This window comes from Labrus mixtus, chromosome 11, assembly GCF_963584025.1.
Source record: "Labrus mixtus chromosome 11, fLabMix1.1, whole genome shotgun sequence".
Classification (NCBI taxonomy): Eukaryota; Metazoa; Chordata; class Actinopteri; order Labriformes; family Labridae; genus Labrus; species Labrus mixtus.
This window is the reverse complement of record NC_083622.1, coordinates 25869947-25895687: the sequence shown is the minus strand read 5'-3', so window position 1 is coordinate 25895687 and position 25741 is coordinate 25869947. Positions and strand designations below refer to the sequence as shown.

At 38.8% G+C, this 25741-nt stretch overlaps 1 protein-coding gene across 1 annotated transcript in view; it reads left to right on the top strand.

Moving 5' to 3' along the window:
* The window catches only part of ulk4 (unc-51 like kinase 4), a 73900-nt gene that overhangs the window by 38879 nt on the left and 9280 nt on the right, over positions 1 to 25741 (top strand). Inside the window, exons 24-35 of the mRNA XM_061051090.1 lie at positions 8 to 129; positions 421 to 477; positions 1023 to 1074; positions 1214 to 1308; positions 4024 to 4075; positions 4728 to 4905; positions 7085 to 7177; positions 11240 to 11288; positions 13579 to 13669; positions 20171 to 20337; positions 23047 to 23148; positions 25119 to 25313. Of these exons, the coding sequence (XP_060907073.1) occupies positions 8 to 129; positions 421 to 477; positions 1023 to 1074; positions 1214 to 1308; positions 4024 to 4075; positions 4728 to 4905; positions 7085 to 7177; positions 11240 to 11288; positions 13579 to 13669; positions 20171 to 20337; positions 23047 to 23148; positions 25119 to 25313 (1253 nt within the window). The remainder of the gene's footprint in view (positions 1 to 7; positions 130 to 420; positions 478 to 1022; positions 1075 to 1213; positions 1309 to 4023; positions 4076 to 4727; positions 4906 to 7084; positions 7178 to 11239; positions 11289 to 13578; positions 13670 to 20170; positions 20338 to 23046; positions 23149 to 25118; positions 25314 to 25741) is intronic.

The window sequence follows — 25741 nt, the reverse complement described above, 5'->3', positions numbered from 1 at the left end:
CCTCTAGAGGATGTCTTGTGTGCATTACAAGGTGTGATTGGGAGGAGACACCCATCCACAGCTCAGAGTAGACAGCTTAAACACACTCTGCCAACAATGTCTGTTGTGCTTGAACTTGTTTCATCACAGGTACGTTTATTGATTTTATTGTCCTGCAAGGTTATTCACAATGTGTGTAAACCTGTTAACATAAACAGGATATTTAATGTTGTTAGGTTAGGTTTGACCTTAGTGTAGGTCCGGGTACCCGTCTGGACAACTGTCTCGATGCTGTGACACTGTTTGTCATTTAAGTGTGTGTGTATAACATTTTTGCAGGAGAAAGAATTCCACGTGTGCTAAATCTCTTAATCTTTTTCATCACTTTCTGTGTCCTCATCACCTCTCCTTCTATTTGACTGACTCTCTGTCTCTTCACAGGTCTTTAGAGCTCAAATTATATCTGAAGATTTTCTTGCTAAAACTGGATCGCTCCTGGTATGTGTTCAGTTATACAGTCATGTCCTTCAACATTTAAAATAGCTTCATTATTTTGTTTGACAAGGACACTCAGTGCTTTTACAAAAGCTGATTATTTAATCAGTATTATCTCAACATTTCTGACAACGTGTTGTAGAGTTGCATATCCAGTGTTTCCAGAATTCAAAGCAGCTGCCTGGATTCACATATTCTTCTATATTCTTGTTTATTATATATTATTTATTTTTTACTTTTTCTCCCATTCCTTGAACATTGGCTGTCAATGGTTGGGGAGTCATGTGTTGATAATGATAATGTACTGTATGTTTGACCGCTTTTAATGCCAAAAACCAGTAAATGTATTTAAAAATGTTTAATTGTATAGTCTTATCTGAAAAACTAACCGAAAAGACTATACCAATGTCTTTCTCACGCCTTTAAATGAAGGCAGAGAGATATACATGATAGAGATATCCATTCAAAAAATCATAAAAACACACAGTGGTCAGGACATGTCTGAAAAATAATAAGTAAATGTGTCTTTTTCATCCTTTCTCACACAGAATTACATCACCTCTATTGAGTCAAATGAAACAAATCTGACCATTGCTTTAGGTATGTTACTTCTTCAGTTCCAAAGATTTTATTTGAGCAGAGATTTGTTTAAACATGTTGAATAAAACAGTGCAGTATCAAAACAATAACAGTATTACAGATTGTTGTAATAGTTGAAGGATTCTTGATTCCCTGTTAGGTGCAGCAGTATGTGAGGAGTTGATCAGGACTTCTCTGTCCATAGTTGAAGTCCTGAGTCAGCACCATGCTCTCATCACTCCACAGCACAATGTTGTAAGTGTGCATACAAACTATTATGTTACCGACTTCCTGTCTGTCTCATTGTGCGTTTGTCTAATACAGAACTATCCCAATGTATGTTTGTGTCTGTTTAAGTCTCTGACTGACTGACTGACTGACTGACTGATGGATGGATGGACTGCTATTTCCACTTTGCTCTTTCCATCATATGTATTTGTTTTATATTCCGTGTTTGTCTTCCAGTCTGCTAAACTTGTCTATTAGTGGTCCGAGGACAGAGGGTGAACTTGAGCGCTATTAGGAAAGACACTAATCAACTATTGGACCAACAAAGACTCATCTGGTTGTTGTGTGTGTGTCTCTGTGTCTCTGTGTGTACATGTTCGTACCAGGAGGATGGTGAGATTGTGTTTAATGACTATTGACATACGGGAGTGAAGAGCAGCAGGAAGCAGACAGGACAGAGGGAGAAAAAAGAAGAGAAATGAGGAATAGCAGAGAGGAGCAAAGAGGGAGCTTGCTGCTGCTGATAGTCAATAACACAGGAAGACACTTTAATTACCACCAGCCAACTCAGATTAACTTTTATTGCCTGCTGGACAAGGACACACACTCGTAATTGAGTCCATTTACATCTCATCATCATTGTAGCAAAGTAAAGTTTTCCTTTAGTTTAACTTCAAAACCCTCTTTTATTTTCACACAGTCCCTTTCACAATATAAAAGAAATGTTATTAATTAATTAATTAATCTACATTTTAGCCATGTTAGCGTTACCTTGGTCAACTTAGTATTGATTGGAAGAAATTCACAGAGATTTGAAGTTCATTAAGGGTTTCATTGAACTGTGATATTGAAAAACAATTAAAACACTCTCTAACTCTTGACCTTTATGGAGTACCCTTGGGTTTTTTTTTGGGGGGGGGGTTAGTCACCATGTTGTAATAAGATATTGAAGCCCCACTGTTTTGGTGTTATTAATAAAGTTAATATTACTCTAGAATCAAAAACACGAGCTATGAACGTCTAACGATGGAATGCATTCATCGTCTTGGTACTTTTTTTTGTCAAACTTGCTTTGACATTGCTTCAGTGAGAGTTTGTGATCTAAAAAAGTAATTCATAACAGCTTACAGTGTATGAGACCCAGAGATTCATGGATATCCAATAGTATCGGTCACTAGCTGAATCTGGTGATCTCCTTGTGTGATGAATGTGCCTCAATACTATGACTACAAACAAACCTGCAGGTATGTGTTTATAATAAACATTGTCCATGTTATTTTATTTTATAGGGACATCTAAGAGCAGGATGAAATCTGAATTATTGTTCATGTAGCCATGCAGGGCAGTTCTTTACTTTTTTTTATTTAGAGAGAAAGACCAAATGTTAAATCTAATTAAAAAAATCACTTTAGGGGCACAGGGAGAATAGTACTTAGTATTCGGTACAGAGGATACAGTCGTAAAAACATATTGAATGCCTGACTCGTTGTAACACTTACATCACTAAATAACATTTCAAACTATGACCCTAATTCCTCATAAAAAAAATCATTGTGTTGGCAGATAGGGACAATTTATATATATTTAGCATATATATTTAGCATCTCTGCATCCAGAAGCTACATGCGAATAGCCTACTTGCTGTGGAAAGAATAATGTACAGTGGCTTCAGCATGGCAGGGATACTGGGGAGGTGTATTTTTTTTGCATTTCGTCATCAACAATGTCCACATGAGGTTTGTTTGGTCGTTTACTCTATGAAAAAGAGCAAACGTTTGCAGCTTTTTCCTCTGACTTGTAAAAATTGAAAGGTAAAATATTAAGCATCCACAACATGATACATTTTTAACATTTTATATCTTTCTTTGTTTCTATTGCTATGAAGCAAAGTGGTGAAAACTGTTCCGTTATAAGAGGATTTCCAACAATGAACAAACACGTCAGCCATAGTTCACAGTTTATGTAAATTGCACTGAGCCTTTCTCCATGCGCACACACTCTGCCTAGCCTTTTGAAGGTTGTGATATTAATACAAAACCATTAAGTGGTGGACAACATCCTTTGTAGTTTCCTTTCTCTGGCTTTCAATGTAATGACCTCACACACTCGCTCAGCATTAGTGTTGTTTCTATGGCAATATTAGTAATCATGCAAATTCATGCAATTTAGATTCATGCCTAAAAAGGGGCTTTGACAGTTGTAGTACATTTGTTTGTGTGTGTGTTTGATCAAAGAGCTCATTCAACAGTGCATTTCCATAGTAATTTGATCCTCTGATACTGGTCTGTGTGGTTGATGTCTCCTGAATTAATATAGTACAGTGTCTTCTGTTCACTTTAATGGAATATATATCCTGTTTTTACATTGTCTGTATATCAAGTTGGCTGACATTGATTTATTTATGCACTTTGTTCCTCTGTTAAGAGAGAAGGAAAGACCACATTGAGCTATTCTTAATAATCGTATGTTAAATAGTGAAACTGAATACAAACTTCTACGTATAAAAGCCATTCATTCATTTTTACAGATATGAAATGTAGCTCGTTTTTACAAAAAAAGTTATTTTTGGAACAGAGACATAATGTACAGATTGAAGTGAATGCACATTAAAACAACTTCAAGCTGACCAGTGGTACAATAGATCATTCTTGTCCAAATAAATACACTTAAAAAAGCCTTTTTAGAGAAGCCTTATTAAAGTCATACTTTCTTTTTTTAAGTGTCTATGTTTGTCTCTTAAAGGTTGTAGATGCCATCCTGCCTCCTCTGACGACGCTGGCTTTCAGCAGAAATGGTGAGAAAGATGGTGGGTCTTTTTTGAAAGAAGGAAAAGAGAACAAGACAGAGGAGATGTGGAAGGAGAAGCAAATGTCAGAGTGAGGGAGGAGAGTGGAGAGAGCAGAACAGAGGAAATGGCAAATCGGCAAGACCTGATGAGAAGAGCCCAGCTGGGGACCTTCATTCTGTCCACTTGTTTTCAGTGTTATAAAACAAATCCAGATACTGTGCATACAAGCAGAAAATAGGATAGTAAGATGAAACACTGATAATAGATAAAGATAAAATATAGCAAATCAATAACATGACTAAAGACTTGCTTTATCCAGTTAATAATATTATGGTCACAAACTATTATGGTGTAATGGGTCTTGAGCTAATAATTGTTTTTGGAGCCAGTACATGAATGTTGTCTTAGCTTTGAGCTCTAATGACTTCATTAAAGGAAATGCTGAAATATATCAAGTGAAGTCATAACCATGTGATATTATGAAGTTCTTCAATACCGATATCCGATGTAAGTCCCCTTGGAAACAAATGCAAGTAGGAGATCTATTACCCAGTGTGTGCAGGCATGAAAGCTGCTACTGAATGCTACTATATTATTAAGCCTTAACACTTGTTGTACACTATATGAAAACTCTCCCACTTCTGTCTGTGTGTTCCAGTGGAATGGTCAGTGTTTGTTTTGAGGGTCCTGTCCGAGCTCAGTCTTGTCCTGCTGGTCCAGGAAAGTGATGGAGGTGAGGAAGACGAGGGGACGGACATAAAGAAGGAGGGAGGAGGAGAAAATGGAAGCTCTCGTAATCAGATGTTGACTCTCATCAATAAGTCTCTGATTCAAAGGTTTGTCTGACGGCTTGACAGTGTTTCTGTTTTCAACTTTTAGTTTTTGTTTCTTCAAAAGAAGAACTGCTCTACTTATTGGGCCAATCGTATTGTTATTATTATTTCTAAGTATTACACCAACCTTTCCCCCCTCTGACAACCAACAATGTTCCTTGAGGTACAACCTTGTCTTTTGTGTAAGTTCCCCACTATTTATAGGCTCTAATACAACCTGAACAGTGACACAGTATTAGAGCCTGTACAGCTGGAGAAGTGGCTACTCGTTCCATAAGACATTTTTTTAAGCCCTTACATGTTAGTGATATTATTTTAGAGACTATATTTAAAAACTGCCGCTTAAAGACTAAGGGCCAGATCCACTAAAGGACTGCGCTGCTTTAACTAAACCTGTTCATGTGAGAGAAAAAGATGAAATTCACAAAGCACGCGCAAGGAGTGAAATGCACGCAAACTTCACTGCCAAGCACAAAGCGTACAAGATGTGCCTGCCTCATTTGCATCTATGTTAATAAGGGAATAATAAAACCTGAAACAGTTTCCCCTCCTGGCTCATCATATTTATATGGGAAAAACAGCTCTGTTCAGAGTAGAGGTGCAGACAGCTTTTCTCCACATTAATACGCAAAACAAGAGTAAACTGCCCAGAGCAGGACAACTTTGAGGGCGTCTTAACTTATATAATATTGGAATATTGGAATATTGTTAGTTCTTTTGTGGATAGGATGTTAAAATGGGGCAGATTGTGGGTGCTGTTTCTGCGCAATTCATGGTGCTATTAGCGGGCGCAATCCATTCTTAGTAGATCTGGCCCTAATTGGGTTTGTAACTAAGACACGTTAATTTAAAATAGAATCAAAGTCAAGAAGTTTTAACTGTTTATCAAATAAAAGACTGAAAATAATCCAATACAAAGTAGGGCTGGGCGATATGGTCCAAAACTCGTATCTCAATATTCTTTAGCTGAATGGCGATATATTCTTTTATTAACAGTAAAGAAAAAAAAAAAATTATAAAAAAATAAATTACCTGTTTGTGAAATTAAAAAGTAATATAATTAAATAAAAAATTTAAAATAAATACAAAATTGTCCTTTTCTGCATAACAAAATAAACACAGTTGTGTGTTTTGTTATTCATTCATATTTTTGAGTTTGGCTCAGAGAGGGAGAGAGAAGGAGCAGGGTGAAGAGGGACATATAGAAATGAGAAAAAGGTGAACTGGCAGCTCTACAGATAATGTTATTTTAATGCAACATAAACTATATCGATATTAACGATATTGTCTTGTCATCTTGTTTGAAAATATATCGATATATTGCCCAGCCCTAATACAAAGCAAAATAAATGACTTGACTACAACTGTGACGGTCAACAGAAAATATCTATCCCCACTCACCCTCTTTTTCAACACAGGTCAAGTAAATTTTCCCTCCTATATGTTTTTGGTTTTTTTGGCTATACGGAGGTAAGGCTCTGATTTCCTGAAATAAAAGCTATTATTCAACAATCATCTATTCTTGAACAATCTGTAATGTTTTGCCACAGGAGATCGTTTTCTATGGATCCTAGTGATATAAGGATGATTTATTGTTTATTGTTACTCTACTATACTATCTGTAGAGTATTTTGTGTCTTGAGTTGTGCTTCTTTGGGTCCATGTCACATCCTTGTGCTTGTTAGATATAGCTCACTGACAGGCATGTTGCAATCTACATAGACAGACAATTTAAGTGACATTTACATCATCATACTTAGTAACAAAGGTATAAAAAAAAAAAACAGACATTGACATGATTGTTTTTCTTGGTTTCCTCGATAATATATGGATCCATAATGTCTCTTCCTATAGCATTATTGTTTCTATCTCCGTTTCTAAAATGTTCTTCTCTTCATGGTTGCTTCATCGTCACCTCTTTTTCAACTTCAACCCCCATTTCCCCTCCATACTCTCCCGTCTTCTTCCCCCATTGGCTCCAAAATGTGTCTTCTCTGCTCTTCCACCCATATTTTCTTTTCTCTCCTTCCCCTATTTAAACTGTAGTTCTCCCCTCCCCCTCTTCTCCACCCCTCTCTGCAGATCTGTTCCAGTTTACACCCTGTTACTAATGATCAGAACAGTACATCAATTATTAACACTACCAAAGCCAAATGTTGTACTCTTGCATGTTTGTGTCTAGGTATGAGTCTCTTTTTCGAGCTGCAGAGCCCGTTCCGCTCTACGCACTCAAACTGCTGCTATCGCTGACTGAACACAGCGGACAGATGTGCAGGTAATGTACACACTCGATCAGACACTCACCTGAATTACACATGGAGACAGCAAAGCACTGTTGAGGTTTCAAATTAATGATTTTACTAAACCTTTTCAAACCAAATTTACTAATCATGATTTGATGAAGTTAATAAGAAATAATTCAATTGAATAATAAATGAACCCACCTCCCACCTTCTGTATTCCAACCTCATAGTAACTGAAATTGAATGTGGACAGTACATATCTTGTCTCCGTTTGTCTCTTGGTCTTAAATCAAATACACACTTTGGTATTGTTTTATAGTCCTGGCAGGCAGACACCAAACTGCACACATTTAAGCGCTCTATGTGTAGTGTTTCAATGCCAAGGCCAGTCATTCCCACAGCAGCACTGTGGAACACCATGAATGTTTTTTAAAACCACATGCAAAAACACACTATTTGCAGGGATGTTTTCCCCCCACTGTATCACTCACAAATACACACTGTTGAATATTTATTTATTGATGGTGTTGGTGCACATTGAGAGCTAACAGCATCACCAGCTCAGCTGCTGCTTATCTACATTCAGCTACACCCTTTTCAACCCTCTTAAAGCTGCGCTTTTCTACATGTGTAATCAGTTTAGTGGCAGGCACAAGAAGCTGTATCAGCTAAGACAAGTAAAGACTTGACATGCTGGGTGGATATATCTTAATACACTAGATACCTCTAAAGTTCTTACAAACTGTACTGCCCATTCTTCAAATATTAAGACATTTAAAAATGTGCTTGATTCAAAGAAGAATTTACACCTGCATTATGTGAAAAATTAACAATTCAGGAATTTAAAAGATGTTTTGTTGCACAGCCAGTTTATTGATCCTTTTTCTTTCCATGAGTAGACTCACCTGTGTATGTGTACATATGTGTGTGTGTGGTGTACATGCCTGTCTGATGTTTGCGTGTTTGACAGATGTGTTCTGACAGCAGCTGTCAGTAAGTCTTAATTGTCTGGTTATCTATGTTCTCCTCTCAGCTGTAGACAGAGACAGAAAAGTGAGGGAAAAAAGAGGCGACAATGTAAAAGGAATAGAAAGAATAGAAAATGGATGGAGGGAAGAAAGGACGAAGGGGCTCGGCAGGGAGATTGAGTTAGATTGATGTAGGAGAATTGACCTTTGAAAGGAGAGAAAATCTGGACAAAGGTTGGTGTGCTTGGACAGAAAGGATAACATAATAATCATAGAGGCTGCACGAATCAGCGTGCATCTTCTCAAAACGTAGGCAAAAATAGAATTTATCCTCAAACTTTGTGGCTGTTTTTCACTCAGGATCACTTTTTGTCCATTAATCCGTCATTTGGCAGATGCACAGAAATGGCCAAATTAAGCTCATCTCAAATTCAACATTTAACCTTTCATTAATCAATACTAATGATTTATTTACAATAATCATCATAATAAACCTTCTGCTGTGTTTTCCCCTTCGCACTTCCCTACTCTATTTATTTTATCTTCTTGAGCAATACTAACTCGACATACCTCTTATCACAAATATCCCCCTTTTTCCAGCTCCGTCCACCCCTCCCTCAGTTCAGAGTTCACCCTCGTTGCTGAACACGCCCCTCTTACTCTTATCAGTTCTATTACTCCCTCTCGTCTCCATCCTTCTCCTCCTCACCCCCCTCTTCCCTTGACACAAGTAGCGTGATGTGAACTTTTCAAATTGGTGTCAGCACTCTTCTCTCTACATCTCTTTTTTTTCCATCTCCTTTCTTTTCCTCTAACATTATTAACAATATTTTACGTTTTTTTTTCCCCCGTCTCCTTCGATCTCTTTCTCTCACCATCTCTAATTTATTAACATTAGTCCACATTCCACTCTTTTTCTATGCCCTCTCTCCACAACTCTCCCTCCATCACTGCGGATATACAATCAGAAATTAAATTGCCTGGGTCTTGGTTAGATAAGTGTGGCTATGAAGCCAGCCGAGCGGTAATTAGATGGTAAATTGGGGACATTAACGTTGGGAAGGCAGCCTGCTGTTTCGCTCTGCATTATCACAGCCCAGACACACCTTCAAACAACTACATTTACTGTGACCTTTAGCCAAAGAACCTCATGCAGTGTGGTACATGTGTGCGCTCAAGTATCAGTATTTGAATGTTCTAAGACGTGTCTGTCAGCCACATGTGTGTGAATGTGCTCTAATACTTTAACACATGCAGTGCTTATCAACCTAGTGTCAGGTAGTATTTTCTCTTAAGTTGAACTAGTTTGGATAGGCAGAATAATCTCTTATCTTAAACAGCTCATTTCTCAATTCCTCCGGTTTTTTTTTTCATTCATTGAAACTTCAACACATACTCCTTGTTGCAAAAACCAATTCACCATCTAATTACTGAAGCCTTTTGGAAAAACAAAGTGAGTTTTTACACAATAATATTCTGTTATTATATGTACACAGTCTGACTTACTCTTATTTAAACACTTGTGAATAACTTTCTAGTGCCTTGCAATATACCGAAGATATTCCACTAAAACATTCAAATCATGAATTAATTTTGTGTGACGTTAAATGTAATTTTTTCTTCAAAAATAACAAAGTCCATGACGGCCTTTTAAAAAAATGATCCCAGAGTATGCTTCTAATATGACAGCTGAATTAGATGACGAGCAGAGCAGAGGTTTAATCAAGCTTATTAGTTTAAAATCTAATGTGATACAAGGCTTATGCTGATGATGTACGACATGCAGTGAGGGTCATCTCATCTGTGTAGTATTATAGACAGTCTGTTGTGTCCTGGTTCGTCTGATGTCTGCTGCTGTGTGCTGCTGTGTTTATTGAAGTATGGCTGCCAGTTTAAAGGTGTTCCAGTTTATCATGTCGTTCTGGCCTGGCCTGTCCTCTCTTCTCACAGACTGTCGCCTACCTAATGGGAGGCCATCCATCACCACAGCAAACACAAACACCCACATGACACACTCAGACACACAAAAACACAGACACATTTAACCCTTCATAAAAGGACCAGACTGTTTAGAGGAACAAACATACGGTACTTTATGATAAGAGGATCAAATAGCCAATTAAAAGGGAACTACAGAATTATAGGAAGTGTCTACAGTGCCATGTTTCTTTAAGTCATTTGCAACAGATTTGTTGGTGCTTGTTACCACTCTTAGAACAATTCAGTTAAAAAAAATCCAATATACGGCATTAATATTGTTGAAAACATACTTTCAACCTGAGGTCATTCAAGGAGACATTTATAACATATTATCTTTTCATATGGTGATGGTTCTGAGGATTGTCACATCATTATTATAATATGGTTACCAAAACATATCACTAACTTAACTGCAGAACAGTCTAAACACATCTTGTTCAAACACAGGTTTGTGTTAGTGGTTTGATTCCTGCTGGACGAACTATACATCATGATTAATAAAAAGACACATTTTTTTAATCAGCAGACGAGTTTTGTTTCCTTTGACATAGTTACACCAATCTGACTTTAGCTGGCGTTGTTCCCATAACATTCAGAATGCTTTCTTGATTTCTGATGCAAACAGACACACATACACAAGTTCATTATGTGTCCATGTCAGAATATGAACAACTGTTTTGATACACCAGCTTCATAGAAGTTGGTTGCAAATGTGAATTCATCTCTCCTGTTCTTTCCTTGTTTCCAGCTGTTTCTTCTCTCCTCTGTCCATCTCCGCAACAATATTTCCCCCCTTCTTAATCCTGTACTTCATTTCTCCTCCAAATGTTATCTTCCCTTACCTCGTCTTCTCATTAACTGTCATCTCCTCCTTTCGTGTCCTTCCCTTTCCTCTCTCACCTTGTCTCGCTTCATCTGTTCCCATCATGTCTTCTCTTTTCTCCTCTCTTCAATTCCACTGGTGCCAAGCAGGAGTTGTTGTAGCGGAACTCTAACCTTAATGAAGATGAAAAAGCCTGGCGTATGTGCATGCAGGCGTGTGTGCATGCGTGAACAGGCCGGTGAATTGCCTCTAAATTAAATTAATTTCTCACCCTGGTCCCTCTACCTTTTGCTTCAATGTGTATTTTTCTTCTTCCTTTTCAGGTTGATCAAACACAGCAGGATCCTACCAACAGTCCTTCAACTCATCATGGTTAGAAACCAATCTCATTTAATCAATGAATCACTTTTTTACTCAGCCAATCGGAAAGGTGCTTGTTTTTTTCTGTCACTCAGGGAATCAGTCAATCTGCTAAACAGTCTTACAATCAGTTAATCAAACTCTGGTATCACAATTTGTATTGTTTCATGGCATTACTGCTAGATTTTATTACAACTCAGTAACAACCTTCCTCTCCCTCGCTCCATGTAGCCCTCCTCCATGTATTCATGTAAATGAGTCTGAGTGGTGTTGACCTATTAGAGGGCTGGTGTAATTGACTGGCAGGTCAGCCTTAGAGAGGATGGAGGGTTAATAGAGTGGGAATATGGACTCCACTATTAAGATCTTACATAAACACACAGCGCTAGTCTGTTATCAGCCGAGCATAACAACGTTTTCAGTAAACAATTTATTTCACCTGACCCTTTTTGCATACACACTATCTAATGAACACTGATACAGCACAATCTGTTTTCAGCAAATAAACTCACTTGTGCTGCAGAAAACAATTTAGGGTTTTTACCATACACACACACACACACACACACTAAATAATCAGTGTTCTGCTTGGCTGCCTGTCCAGCCCCGACTAGCTGATGCAGAATGTTAAACACTGCTTTCCACACGGCCTGATTAACTCCTCTCCTGATTGTTTACTCCTGTCTGAACCGCTCATGTAAGGATCCATTAGTGCAGTCTGTATTGCTCACGTTTGGATTGATTTATGCTGCCTGAAACACTGTGATCTGGATTGATTTCACCTGTCACTGGTGATCACACTTGTCATGGAGAAACTCACTTAATTGTATTTGTCTAGATGATGAAGTGGTTCTGCTTCAGACATGAAAGGACTTCAGAAAGCTGGCTGGACCATGGTTCTATATGGGTTTGTTTTTGTGGATCAGGAGGCCGTAGAGTTTACAGAGAGGGCTGTAGTCAAATACTTTTTGCAGAACTTGAGAGGTGTATTTTGTAGATCCTTTAAAGTGCAGGACAGTAAGTCACTATGTTCATTTTTGTTTGCCTTCCATCGTTGTTCTTTGTGAGGTGGTTTTGCATTCTGTGATGTACGTAGTAGTCCTTTCACAGCTTATTAGTCCATAAAGATCAAAATAGATTATCTTTGTCATTCGTTGTAACTGACGGGCAGGTTGTCCTAGGTGCAAATTGATGTCATTGTCTTAGCCTCAGGCTCCTGCACATGATGAGCAGCAGGCAGGCTTATCAGCACGTACACAGATCACACTGATGCGCACAGAGCCCGCAGGCAGAGCTGGTGTATCTCAGAGAGGATCAAATAGTGAAATGAGGGCAGGAGGGAGAGGAGATGTGAATAACTGTTGGAGGAAGGAGAGACAGATTTGTAGGGAGGAGAAAGTGAAGAGGTAGAAACAAAGGGAAAGAAAGCCAAGGAGGGGAAGGGGAGGAGGAGGAGAGTTCAGACTGCAGTTTCGCTACTTGTTTGTGCATGCAGCTAACCTATTATCACAGGTCATCATGACAGCATCTTTAAATATACAGAATTAATTCAGTCTTTTGCTCAACATTGTGTCCTCCTAATAACCATTTTTACCGTAAATTGAGCATATTATTCCTTCTCAAAAGGAACATCAACATCTTTTCTATCTCAGAAATAGCTGTATTTCTGAGCTTCATTAACACATGTAATTTATACACAGTACCCAAACATTATATTTAACAACAACACATTAACATTAACACATTAACACATTTTTGACACTGACAAAATTAAGTCTTTAAATATGGGAAAGTTGCTTACCATTATATAAAGTAACTTCACGAATACTCAGGAGTAACCACAAGACATGCTGTAGACAAATTAGTAAGTGAAATGACAAGAACGCTTGTCTTCTCTAGTGTCGCCAGCCGTCTGGTGTCCAGTCAACATTTTCACATATGTGTGACAAACAGGACTGACAGAAAGGATCTAGTGGAGGGATAGCAGTAGCAGTCTGTTATCCTTCTGTCCTGTTGTTTGAGCGTCTTGACAAAGTTTAGGAGATGAACTGGCACCTCTCAGCCACTCATCCAAACTCAGTACCGTGGTCCCGTCTGGATTGGTAATGACATATTCTAAATTTAGATGTGGATTGATATGTAAGTGCTGGCTTTTGTGTTGTGAGTGTAATGTCTGATGGAAACACTACAATATATTAACAATCTCAAGTGATCACAATTAGTTAGATGTTAGATGAGAAAATGTAGTACAAGTTGTTGTAAGCTGACCAGTAATCTAATTGTCTTTTCTTACCTTCTGTAGGCAAACAGCAGTAATGTTAACAGTGGACTGGTCCAGAATGCAGTTGCCTTGCTGTGTAATCTCAGTGGAGTGGAGCCACTATACCAACAAGGTACAGTATGTCGGTTTATAGTACACAAAATATGTGTGCAATAACCTCAGGTGCAATAAGAGATGTAGAAAGTAGAGACAAGAAAACATATTTACATTTTCATTTCATTGTAGTGTTCCCCTTTGTTATATTTTTGTATTATATATTTTCTTTAATACAGTGTATAACTTCTCTACATTTTATTTTAAATTACTTAGCTGTTACTACAACTTATTTATTTCTTTTTTTACTTTTTTTCTTATAATGCTTTTCTATTTTATATATAATTTTAACTTTTTTGTAGAAGCTGACTCAGGGAGAAACGCACAAGAATTCCAATGTACCTGTACTGTCCTGTACCTGTGCAAATGGAAATAAACATCTATTCTATATGGAGAGAGGGAAGACTGAACCTATCTCTGCTTTAAAAGATAAACAAACCTCTGGTTATGTCATTCTTCCCCAGTCACTAGTACAATTATTACTGAATGACAACATAAGTCCTAGAGGCCCTGCTGTCAATGACCCCACTACTCAGTGCTCATGTATCACGTACCCACTCCACCAGCATTAGTAATTGTCATGTTACTTGTTGACATCTTGTTTTCCTCAACCTGCTGTCATGCTGCAGATTTGTGCTTATTCCGGTCAATAACCTTGACTCTGTGTGTATATGTGTATGTGTTTGTGTGTGAATGAGGCAAAGGCAATCTTTTTGTCCTTTATAGTGAAACTCAGAAAATCAATAATATTAGAATTGCCTGTCAATTGCTATTGATTGCAGTGAATCCTGAGGGGGAAGTCAAATTTGAGGTTTATGTCTTGGAGTGAGAACACTTTTTCGAAGTTGGGTCGGTTAAGGTCCATTAAACAGTAAGTTTGGGATTTAGCATTTTAATAAAAAGCAATGACTAGCAAGGCAAAGATGATTATACACATAGGGATGCAGCCTTAGTCTAGAATTGGATACTGAATGTAGTAAATTAGTAATGTTTGGAAAAACACATTCACAAACATTGCTGGCTGTGTGCGTGCGTGCGTGCGTGCGTGTGTGTGTTTTAGTCCAGAACTGTAATTGCAGCTCATGAATCTATTTATGTCTCATTTTTAATTTCTCTCTCTTTCTGTTACTGTCTTTCACTTGTCTCTCATTCTGTCCATTCTCCACCTGCCTCCCCAAAATCTCTGCCACCTCTTCCTCTCTCTATTTCATTGGGTCAGCAGTGCAGCAGTTCAGTAGTCAGCATCATTATCGACCAATCAGCTCTCCTCTCAACAAGAAACCGTCAACCTAGCACTAAACTGCCTGAGCAATTAATGCTATCTCCTCTCCTCTCCTCTCCTCTCCTCTCCTCTCCTCTCCTCTCCTCTCTTACTCTTTTCTATTTTTACTTTATTTTCTCCGCTTGTCCGTCCCCTTACCCCTACTTTCCAATCTACTCAGCTTCATAATTTCCACTCTCTCTCCTCCTTTCTTGTTTCCATTTTTACCTTTTTCCCTATCCTCTATTTTGGGCCCCTCTCCTATCTCCCCCTCTTCTCTTTCTTCCATCTTTTAGTTGTGGTTCACTCCAGATCAGTGTTGCGATGGCAAGAAAGAAGGGAGAGGAAACTGAGCAGAGAAGAGGAGTAGGGAGGAAGTGTGTATAATTGGCTTTTTTAAGGTGTGACAGAGAGAGAAGGGGAGGGGTGGCTTGTGAGCATGTATGTGTGTGTGTTTGTGTGACTGTGTGTGTTAGGAAGCAATGAAATAGACAGTGAAGAGGAGCAAAATAGGGAGATGGTTTTTTGTGCTTGTGCTGCTTATTTTTGTGTATATGCATTAGACTGAGAGGAGTGTGTGTATATGAAGGGGGTCGGATGCAGAAGCATCCAGTGTGTGTTTATGAGTGTGCGCGCGTGTGTGTGTGTGTATATATATATGCGTGTGTAAGAGAGAGAGAGAGGAGATGAGGTTTATAATTGGGCAGATTTGCCTCCGACTGCGATAATACCCCCTGGGGAATGAAGACAGAGGGAGCAGAGAGAGAGAAAGGCAGAGATATGATTCAGAACAGAACAACAGAAAGAAGAAAATGGCTAAAAAAGCATGAGAGAAAAGAGGGGGAAGAGATGATAAGAAATTAAAGAAAAAACGAGAGGTAAAAGGGATAGCAGAGAGGTGACAGAGATGAAGAATGGGATACATAGAGAGATAGAATTTGGATAGGGGCACTGAGATGGAGGGATGAGTTGATAGTAGACTAAATGTGAGGTTGACATGTAGGGGGGGATAACTTAAGTGTCAGACATTTGCTGGAAAAAAGGATAATATCACTGTGTATGGCTCAGTTTTAATTTGTTAACATGTAGCAGACTAATGTAGGGACTCATGGCTATAATCTGATTATATAAGGATGTGAAGCCCAGAGCTTTTCTACTGAGAATTAATTTGAGACTCATTTTGTTGGTACACTGACAAGCAGGCTGTGTGATTTGATAAGGAAATGGACACATCTAGAGCATGTAGAGCAGCCAAAGTTCTCACCAACATTTTAGAAGAGTTTGCATCCTGACTACAGACTTGACAAGGTGTCACTTCATTTAAGAACTGTTATCCTTTCATTAATTAAAGAAGTCTTCAGGGTACCCAAATGTCTTCAGAATCCTTACTGGTCTTTGCTCTCTGAGTTTGATCAGCCACCAATCCTTGTTATTTCTCTTGACCTTCTGTGACAAGTTCAGAGGAATCTTAGATAATTGCCTCTGCTCTACTTACCGGCACTGTGTAACTTGCTTTTATACATTGTTTCTTAGAATTCAGTTCAAGTTCAGGTTCAATTCCCCAAACGATGTCTTCAAAAAATTATAATTGTTCTTTCACACTTTGTCCATATGTGTCCGATCAATAAGAATGCCTCCTGGTGTAATTTATACCACTAAGCTCTGTTTTCTATGTTAATATTTACATATTAGCAAGCATCCAAGAGGTCATTGGATTTACAGTGTCATACAATGGTCCTCAGTCAATCCCTTTTTACAGTAAATGTGAGATGTATTTTATATAGACAGTATACCAGTCACAGTGCCTACATGCTACAGTAGCCAGTTTGTGCAAGCAGCCACAGCATAGCTCTGCTTCATCTCCTTAGCTAAACTTAGAGCCCAAAATACTGCTGAGTATACAGTCAGCAAAAAAACTCTATAATGTATCCTTTCTATAACATCCCCTGATCTCATCTTTTGGGATGCCATTTATGCTGTTCATCGCTTGTTTGCAGCAAAGAAAGGTTGGTGGTTGAAGTGCAATCACAGTGAGCAGGAACATCCACAACAGGAAAACAGAGACGCCATATTAGTTCATTTATAGGGTTTTTTTTGGTATGTATTTTTTTAAGCAGAGTGTTAATTTATGAGACACTGTTAGGTTGGTGGCTGTGCTCCTGTAGAGTCAGTCAGGTTTTAACTAGACTAATACACAAATGCTTCAAACTGAGTGCTCTTCAGAATACAGTAATGGCCACTTCTGTGAGTCATAGGTTGGGACCAAAACAAACTAGCCCAGCAGCTACCAGTTAAAGCTCAGAGGATTACATCCTCACGTAGTGAAATGAACTTTGCTTTTAATTATTTAAGAAGCACATAAATTGACCTTATCATGCTTCACTGCATCCTTGAAAGAGACTTACCGTGATGCCTCACACATACTGTTGACAATGACATTATTGAACTGTTTACAAACTTCATGTTCATAAACTAATACATTAATAATATGATCAGTGTGGATCTGCTGACTTCATCTCTACTTTGCTCAGACAGTAATGCTCTGAGCCATCTCTCCTGTTGAATCCCAATAGTACTCATTTTGCACTGGTGTATAAATAGACTATAGTGAAAGCATTGTACAATGACTATTTTTAACCTAAAGTCTTAAAGTAGAACGGAGCACAGTAGTTTTCAATCAAAAAGTATTCATCAAGTCTTAAAATGGGCAAAACAAAGAGCAGTAACAAGGATAAAACTGTCTTGTTAGCGTTGACTTGAATAAGTTGCTTGAAGTAATCGAGATATTCGTGTGTACCTGTGAGTCTCATGCAGTAACATACATGCACAGAGCTCCATGATACCATAAACACGTGGTGCCCACAGTATGAATCCAAACCACACCATGGAGTCACATCACGATAACAATGGATTACACTGTACACCTTTTTATTTTTAGTAATACTCTTACCCTATTTGAGACAGACATGGTCTTAGTTATCTGTAACTAATCAGCAGTGGTTATAGTTCTGATCCTTGTTCAAACCATGTATCTGTAATGACTGCAGCAAGAATTGTGTTAGTGCAACACCAGGCAGATATCCAAAGCCCTGCTTCTGTTGTTTTATTTTGTTTTTAAATAACATGTTCTTTTTGTTTGCTGCTTTAATCACTTTTTGAATTATTTACTTTATGTCATGGCATGTCAACAGTTGGAAAATCATGACATGTTCAATGGCAACAAAAAGAATGAAGTGCTTAAAAAGCCTGCAAGAAGTTGAATTTAATAAACAATGGTAGTAAATGTGCCTTTACTTATTCCTTTGTCCTGTTGACATCTTCTTCATGTAGACGTTGTCTTTGTCTCTGATGCCCATTTCAAATCAATGCATATATGCATAAACTATAGTTTCACAATGCAGAATCATTTTCACCATTTTTTAAGTGTTATGTGCTGTAACTTTTGCAAATAGTATTATTATGTCAATAGTCATTGTAGAATTGGTTAAGATTGTCAGCATTCAAATATGAGTATTTGCCTTTTTGCTGCTGTGTTGTAGCCATAGACTGTAAATATTAGCAGATTATCACAACAGACAGCTAGTCAGAAAAACCAGGACTTGTTAAGCATTACATTTAGATCTTAATGGTTCAGATTATCACCTGTTATAACCACAAAATCACTGCTCGCCTGGCTCACCGTCTGTCTCAACATGTTGTCCAGTATTAACACACTGCTCTAAATGATGTGCCCCCTGTGCCATAAATGCTCCAAATGCTTAAGTTACCAAACAGATATATTTGATGTTTGATTACAGGTAGTTCTGCAGCTACCCCGTTGATGGGTCAGTAAATAACAGTAAAGTATAGGGAAAGAATTTGAAACTTTTCTTCAATCGTCATTGTGATGTGGTTCAGATGGCTGTGTGAAGTGAAGCCAGTTCTTCCTCACAGATAACCACATAATAATAGCATTAACATAAACATGAGCTTCTATCTAGAGCAGAGTGTTCATCTGAGCAGGACTGCACTGTCGGATCACATTAACATTAGAAGAGCTTTTTTGACTGAGCAGTCCAGAGCAGAGCAGTCCATTTACTTAATTATGAGGCAGCTTGACAAAGTAACAGTACATCACCCTGACAGCAGGCTAACTTAACAGCTTTCTAGTGTCTGCAGCGTTGCTCCTCCATTTACAAAAATAAACACACTCACATCGTCTACATTCTAAATAAAGATCTATTGGAATAGAAAATAACACTGGGTGTGTTTTCCCCCAGCTACGACTTATTTGATTCATTTGTTACTTAACTGCTACATTTTTGTGCATAGAAATGAAGTATAACTTTGGACTTACTGATTGGCACGATGTACATTTATTCGATTCATATATATGTCATGTCAGAACAGAATTGATGTAGTCTTAACTTACACAGATGTGTGATCGGAACGCCTCAGGGACAGAAGCCCACCAATGCTAACTACACAGATGGAGCTGCAAAATGTAGAGTATCTTCTGTGTCATGTTAAATTTAACAAGCAAAGGAACATGGTTTTGCACTTTTGTAGGCGCTTTTTATTCATGGCTGTGCAAGGGTTAGCAGCTTTACAACATGTTCTACATGGGTGGTTTTCTGGGGAGCGATAAAGGGAGGTGTGAGGGAAGTGAAAGAGATATTAAGAGCAGAACAGAGTATATATATAGATGAGCATCTACAATGACTTATATTGTGCTGTTCCACCAACTCGGTGGACTAGGAGGTGATGCTGTCATTGTCACAGATTAATTCAACACCCCAGCTTCAAAGTTTGATGAATAGTCAATTGTCAAATTTGGCCATTTTCCTCTGGTGGGCCAATTGGTGACAATGAAATGCTTAGCAGCTTTGGAGGGAGCGCCCCTCATCCTCTTTGGGGGGTATTGATCCAGGACAGAATCCAGCTAGAGCCTGCAGCTACAGACTTTAACTCCAGTGGAGCTCAGGTGTTTTATACCTCTGAAATACAAGTAGAAAAGAGAGTAATGAGTAGTTGTTTAGAATGTAGAACTGGTTTCATTGATTAGTTAAAACACAACATACATTGGGGGCTTATATTAATTAATGTCAGTTAATGCCACTTAAAGTGCTTCATGTCTTGTATGTGAATTTTGTAAACATGAGCATGTGGTCATCTTTCATTTTGATGTACTCAATTTAAGATATAATGTTCTTGTTTGTATTTAATGGAACAAGCATCCTGAAACCCACTGATTTATTGAATGGATATTCCACTGTGCAGGCCTAATAGAGATGGTGGTGAGCACCCTTTCGGAAGCAGCTCTAGTCCACCTGGATGGAGAGGGACAATCTGGGAGGAAGGTCAGCCATCTTGTGTTACAAGCCCTGCTGGAACTGCTCCACAACATCCTAAAACACACTTCTGTTGTTGTCCGCTCTGCACTGCAGGTATGAAGACTCAAACAAATCTGATGGGAACTGGAATATTAGATTGTATTGTTTATTATTTAACCTTTATTTTGCCAGGTTAGCCCCATTGAGTTCAGAGCTCTCGTTTCTAAGAGAGACCTGGCCAAGAATCGCAGAAACGCTCAGTTTCAACAATAAAAACAATCAAATCTAAATAGTACATGTAAAACACAAGTGATAGATCAGTTAAAACATTTTTCACTAAAAGTTTAAACATTCAGATTGTAGGTTGCGCCAAGCAAAAGGTGCAGAAAACCCTAAAACTTCTTTCCGACTTTGGGAATGACAAACTGTGTCCATCAAGCAGAGGTTTTGAGTCCGTCCTTCAAGTTTAAAAGATAGGAAAGTTAGTCTGGATTTTTGCCCAAAATGGCTTTATACATGGAGATATACCAGTGCATTACTTTAAGCAGTCTTACTTTACTTACTTACTTTAAATTAACTTTAGAATATGAAGTACATTTGTGAGTAAGTAAACAACAGTTTGTAATACATCTTAGAGCATCACGATACCTGCAGTTCCTCACTCCTTCTGGCCTGACTGACATGTGGTCGTGGTGAAGCTTTTTTTCAGGAGGCTTTAACCCCTTTGAGAGAGCATTTCCAATATGGCCTCCGCCATTGACCAATGGTTCACTAACCAATGGTCGGCACCACTGAGGCTTTGTCCATGTTTATTTACAGTCTGTGTTCACAGCACATCACCATAATCAAGGACAGGTAATAATAAGACAGACACCACTGTTATCTTGTTTTACATTAAATGAGAAACAGGTTTGTTTCTATATTAAGTAAAACAGCTTTTAGTAACCCACTGAATGTGCTCCCTGAAAGAAAAGCTGTCAACATTTAAAAACTTCATAATTAATGCACTGCCCCTTTTCAAACAACAGTATGTAAGCTACCTTTGATCAATGAATGAGATCACACATTGCACTGAAAAACATGAAACCTAACCTCCAGCTTTATCTTTCATTTCTTCCATGTTTAAGCAGTGTATTTTAAAGTATAGCCCAGTGACATAGCTTAGGGAAGGTGGATAGCAGTTGCTACCACACTGACAGTTTTATAGGGTGCTGTAAGAAAAGAAAAAAAGGAAACAAAACATGATCTTTGAGCCTCCAACAAACACATGCAAGCCTCCACAACTCTGTGTTAGGTATATAAGCATTTCATGTACTAATAGACTAATACTTATTGATAAGGCTCCTAAATATCCATTAGTTGTATCAAAAAATAATGAGAAGTTAAAATGGAACCACGTTCAGCTTCAGCAGTCAAGGCTGTGGAGAAAAGTTTGACATTGGCCATCTGTAACTAACTATATTTTGATATTCTTTAAATGGTTGTTAGCCATGTGTCATGTGTTTTGCTGCATCATGTTTGGTAAGTTCGTATATACGGCTGCATTCCCCACATTGATTCACCATTATTTACCAGGTCCATCTGTGTTGAGCACAGATTCACAAAGTCAACTCCCTCAAAATGTTGCCCTTGCATCATGTCCCTAAAGGTGTGTGCATGTGTGTGTGCTTGAATGAATGAATGTGTGTATGTGAGTATCCATTGATGTGTGCAGTGGAAGCTAGCAGGTTTAAGCAACCGCAATATTGAAGCTGTGGACTCAGGAGAAAGTGGATAAGGTCCTGAGTCCATGACACACACACACATGCACACGCACATCCACACGCACACACTTACAGGCATACACAGAGGGACCTGTCTGGCTATGTCCCTGCGGCCTCATTATCACCACTGGCTTTGTCCTCAGCTTGCCTCCATACACACAGACACACTCACACACTGACATAGGCTCACTATACACATACACACAAGCCCCCATCTCCCCATAGTGTGCACCCCAGCCCAACGCATACATATTAATGCCTGGACAGGGGGGTGGGGGGGAGCAGAAGGGAGGCCGGGTAGAAAACTGGGTGGAAAAGAGAAGGACAGACGAGGGAAAGAGAAGGATGGAGAGATTAGAAGGAGAGACAGAGACAGAAACTGGAGCGAGCAGAATGTGCAGCGGAAATCAATTCTGTGAGAAATGCAAAGCTCATTAAAAAGAAAACTTCAGCCCAAACCAAATTCATTTGGGTAATAAGGTCTGATAAAGGACGGAGGACGTGACTAGAGCGCTCTCCCCAAACTATTACTCCATTGGTCAAGGGAGAGAGAGTCAGAGATTATATATATCCTACAGAGGAAAAAAAATGGAAGGAGAGAGGGAGCAGAACAGAGAAGAAATGACTTTGGATGAGAGGGAGAGAAAATATGTGCCAGTATTAATCACATTATTGCAGCACTAATTGGCCTGAAGTTCTACTGTAGGCATGAACTGAACTAAAATAAGCCAAAGTGAGAGACAGAGGTGCTAATGAGGGAGTGTCTTAATGAGTTAAAAAAAAACGACTGGATGCGACCCATACACAAAAGTGTTCAACCTGTTCAAATAACGACTTCCTCTCTTAGTCTATGAATCGGTGTGTCTCTCTCTGTCTGTCTCAATTTGACAGAATCTGTCCTGGCAGGTCTCTGGATCCATCATTATTGACTGTCAAATCTGTATAAATGATTTAGCACCTGTGTGTGTGTGTGTGTGTGTGTGTGTGTGTGTGTGTGTGTGTGTGTGTGTATATGTCTGTGTGTCTGTGTTTGTGTGTGTGCATGTGTGTGAGCGTATAGAGCCAGAGGCTATCTTGTCCAGCAGTGGAGATGGAGGCAGCAGAGAAGCTGCTCCTAGAGAACCGACCCCTGAGCCAACTCAGCACACTCCTCATCCACATGGTGAGACCAACACTCACACAGCCTGTGTGTGTGTCTGTGTGTCTGTGTGTGTGTGTGTGTGTGTGTGTGTGTGTGTGTGTGTGTGTGTCTGTGTGTGTGTCTGTGTGTGTGTGTGTGTGTGTGTGTGTGTGTGTGTGTGTGTGTGTGTGTGTGTGTGTGTGTGTGTGTGTGTGTGTGTGTGTGTGTGTGTGTGTGTGTGCGTGTGCCTGCGTTAATGCTTTGCATGCATACATACATAAATATTTTCTGTTGCCCCTGCATGTATGCTTGTGTACTGTACTTATGTCTTAATGTATGTAGGACAAACTGCGTATATATGCTTATTTAGGTGAGGAAGTGTTTTTGTGTGTGCGTGTCTATTACAGAAAGAGAGAGAGAGAGGAAGGAGAAAACATTTATTTGTTACTTTATATTTTGCAAAGATTAAGTCCATATGTATTGTGCATGTAAAGCGTACACTGCTCAAATAAAATAAAGGTACTTTTATTTGTCACATTATATCACAAAGTCAGTTAAACTTCAGGGAAATCCACCGGTCCATTTAGGAGACACAAGTGATTGTGAATAGAAATCAGTCGCTTTGCTTCAAATGAAATTTACAACAGGTGACATGGAGAGGTAAAAGCAAGACAGCCCCCAAAAAAGAGAAATAGTTGTGCATGTTGTGACCACAGACAAGTTTTATCTCCTTATCCTTCCTGACTCATTCTTCTCCAGTTTTGTGTTCTGCTAATGTCCCTGGTTACTAAGAGCAGAATGTTCATAAGAAAGTTCTTGTCTGTTTTAGTGAATATGATTATTCTGGTTTACCGAAGTAATTATAATAAAGTTATTGCAAATATTAATCCCACAAAATCTGCAGAAAAGGCTCTTATTTCTGCAAAAGCCCGCGCAGAAAGTGATGCAATCTGACAAAGAGGAAGATAAGAACGGGTACAATGATGGCTTCTCCACTCAGGGAAATGTTATCTCAACAGCCAGTCATACAACACACCTACTGGCACTAATACGTCTTCTGAGAATCATTTAAAATCTGAAATTATTATGACTGAATATTGTTTGAATTAAAAAATATATTTTGATGCAAAACTACAGCTTTTGTCTGCACTCAGAATCTCACAATAGTTGACTCAAATACTTTTATTTTTGTGTCACAATCTAGATAAGTTGCTGTTTAATGATGGACTATGTCTCTTGTCTTCTTTCTTCACATTGTAACATGTGAGATAAAAATGTATCAGAACAAAACTGAAACTCGTCAAGAGTTGGAGAAGAGAAGGATTGGGGACTCTTGTTTGTTGAAGGAATAAAATAGAGATGAGAGGATAGAATGAGACTCATAGGCAACGGGAATCGAGGGGAACGATGGTGCTGTGAGGCATCATGGGAAGTTGAGGATGTAAAGGAGAGGGGTTAGGAAAGTGGGAGGAGGAGAAGAGGAGGTCTCAAGGGACACAATAGAGGTTTTTACTTATACTTGACACATTGAGTGTTGGGTGGGCGTCTGTGTGGGGCTGTGTATGAGAGGGTTAAGAGGGCAGCTGACACACCCCCAGCCTCGAGGCAGCCCCTTTGCCCCGTGGGAGATTAGTGCAATAGAGACGGCAGAAGCGTCAATATGATCCCTGAATATTAAAACAGTAAAACTTGTTTCTGTCAATAAAATACATTTATGAGGAGTAGTGGGCTTTTTATTGATGCATTGTTAGTTCTATTCATTCAACACATTAAGTTAATTCATTTGGCAGTGATTATATCAAGCATTTTATCTATTTTTATTATTATTATTAAAGCAAGATTTTATGCTTACAAGTCACTTTAAATGTATACATTTTGCACATAATGTTTTTATTATTAATTTTCAAACTCATATGTTGGAGTATGAGTTTATTGTTTTATTCACTTCATGGTTCATTTATGATAAGTACTGTAAGTACTGCCTTCTATTAAGTGACCTTCTCCTCTTGTAGCTGTCCACTGAGAACCAGGAGGTGTGGGATGAGTCTCTTCAGTGTCTGTACCTTCTGATCCAGCTCTATGGTGGAGAGGGTCATGACTGCTTGTCACCGTCCTGTTTGCAGAACTTTTCACTTGAGCTGCGCACACGCATGCACACAGAGACCCCGAGAATCCAACGTACAACACTTAGAATCATCAAACGACTGGTAAGTGTCATGTTGTATGTGTGTGTCTTATTAGGTGTCAGCTCTGGTCATATCACAGCTCTAATGTGCGTTGGAATAGATCTAATTCTGTGTCTATTTTTATTTCAGGGGTTTAAATATTGACCTCTAAAATACAAACACTGCCTACTGAAGCTCTGGAGTAATACAAACAGAATCAGTACAGAGGATCATACTCACAGAGACAGCCCTGCTGGGCTGCTATTCTGAAAAAAAGAGTGAAGTTTCACCAGAACCAGAATGACAGAGGGATAGAGACAGTCAGGGAGAAAAAGTGTTGGTTTGTACCTGCCTGTCATTCTCAGTTTCAGTGTCTGTCCAACAGTGTCTGATTGTTAAATTTGGAGATGATTTGTAGTAAAGGACGGAGATGTCTTACTCATATGAGAGAGCACACTGCAGAATTGTAG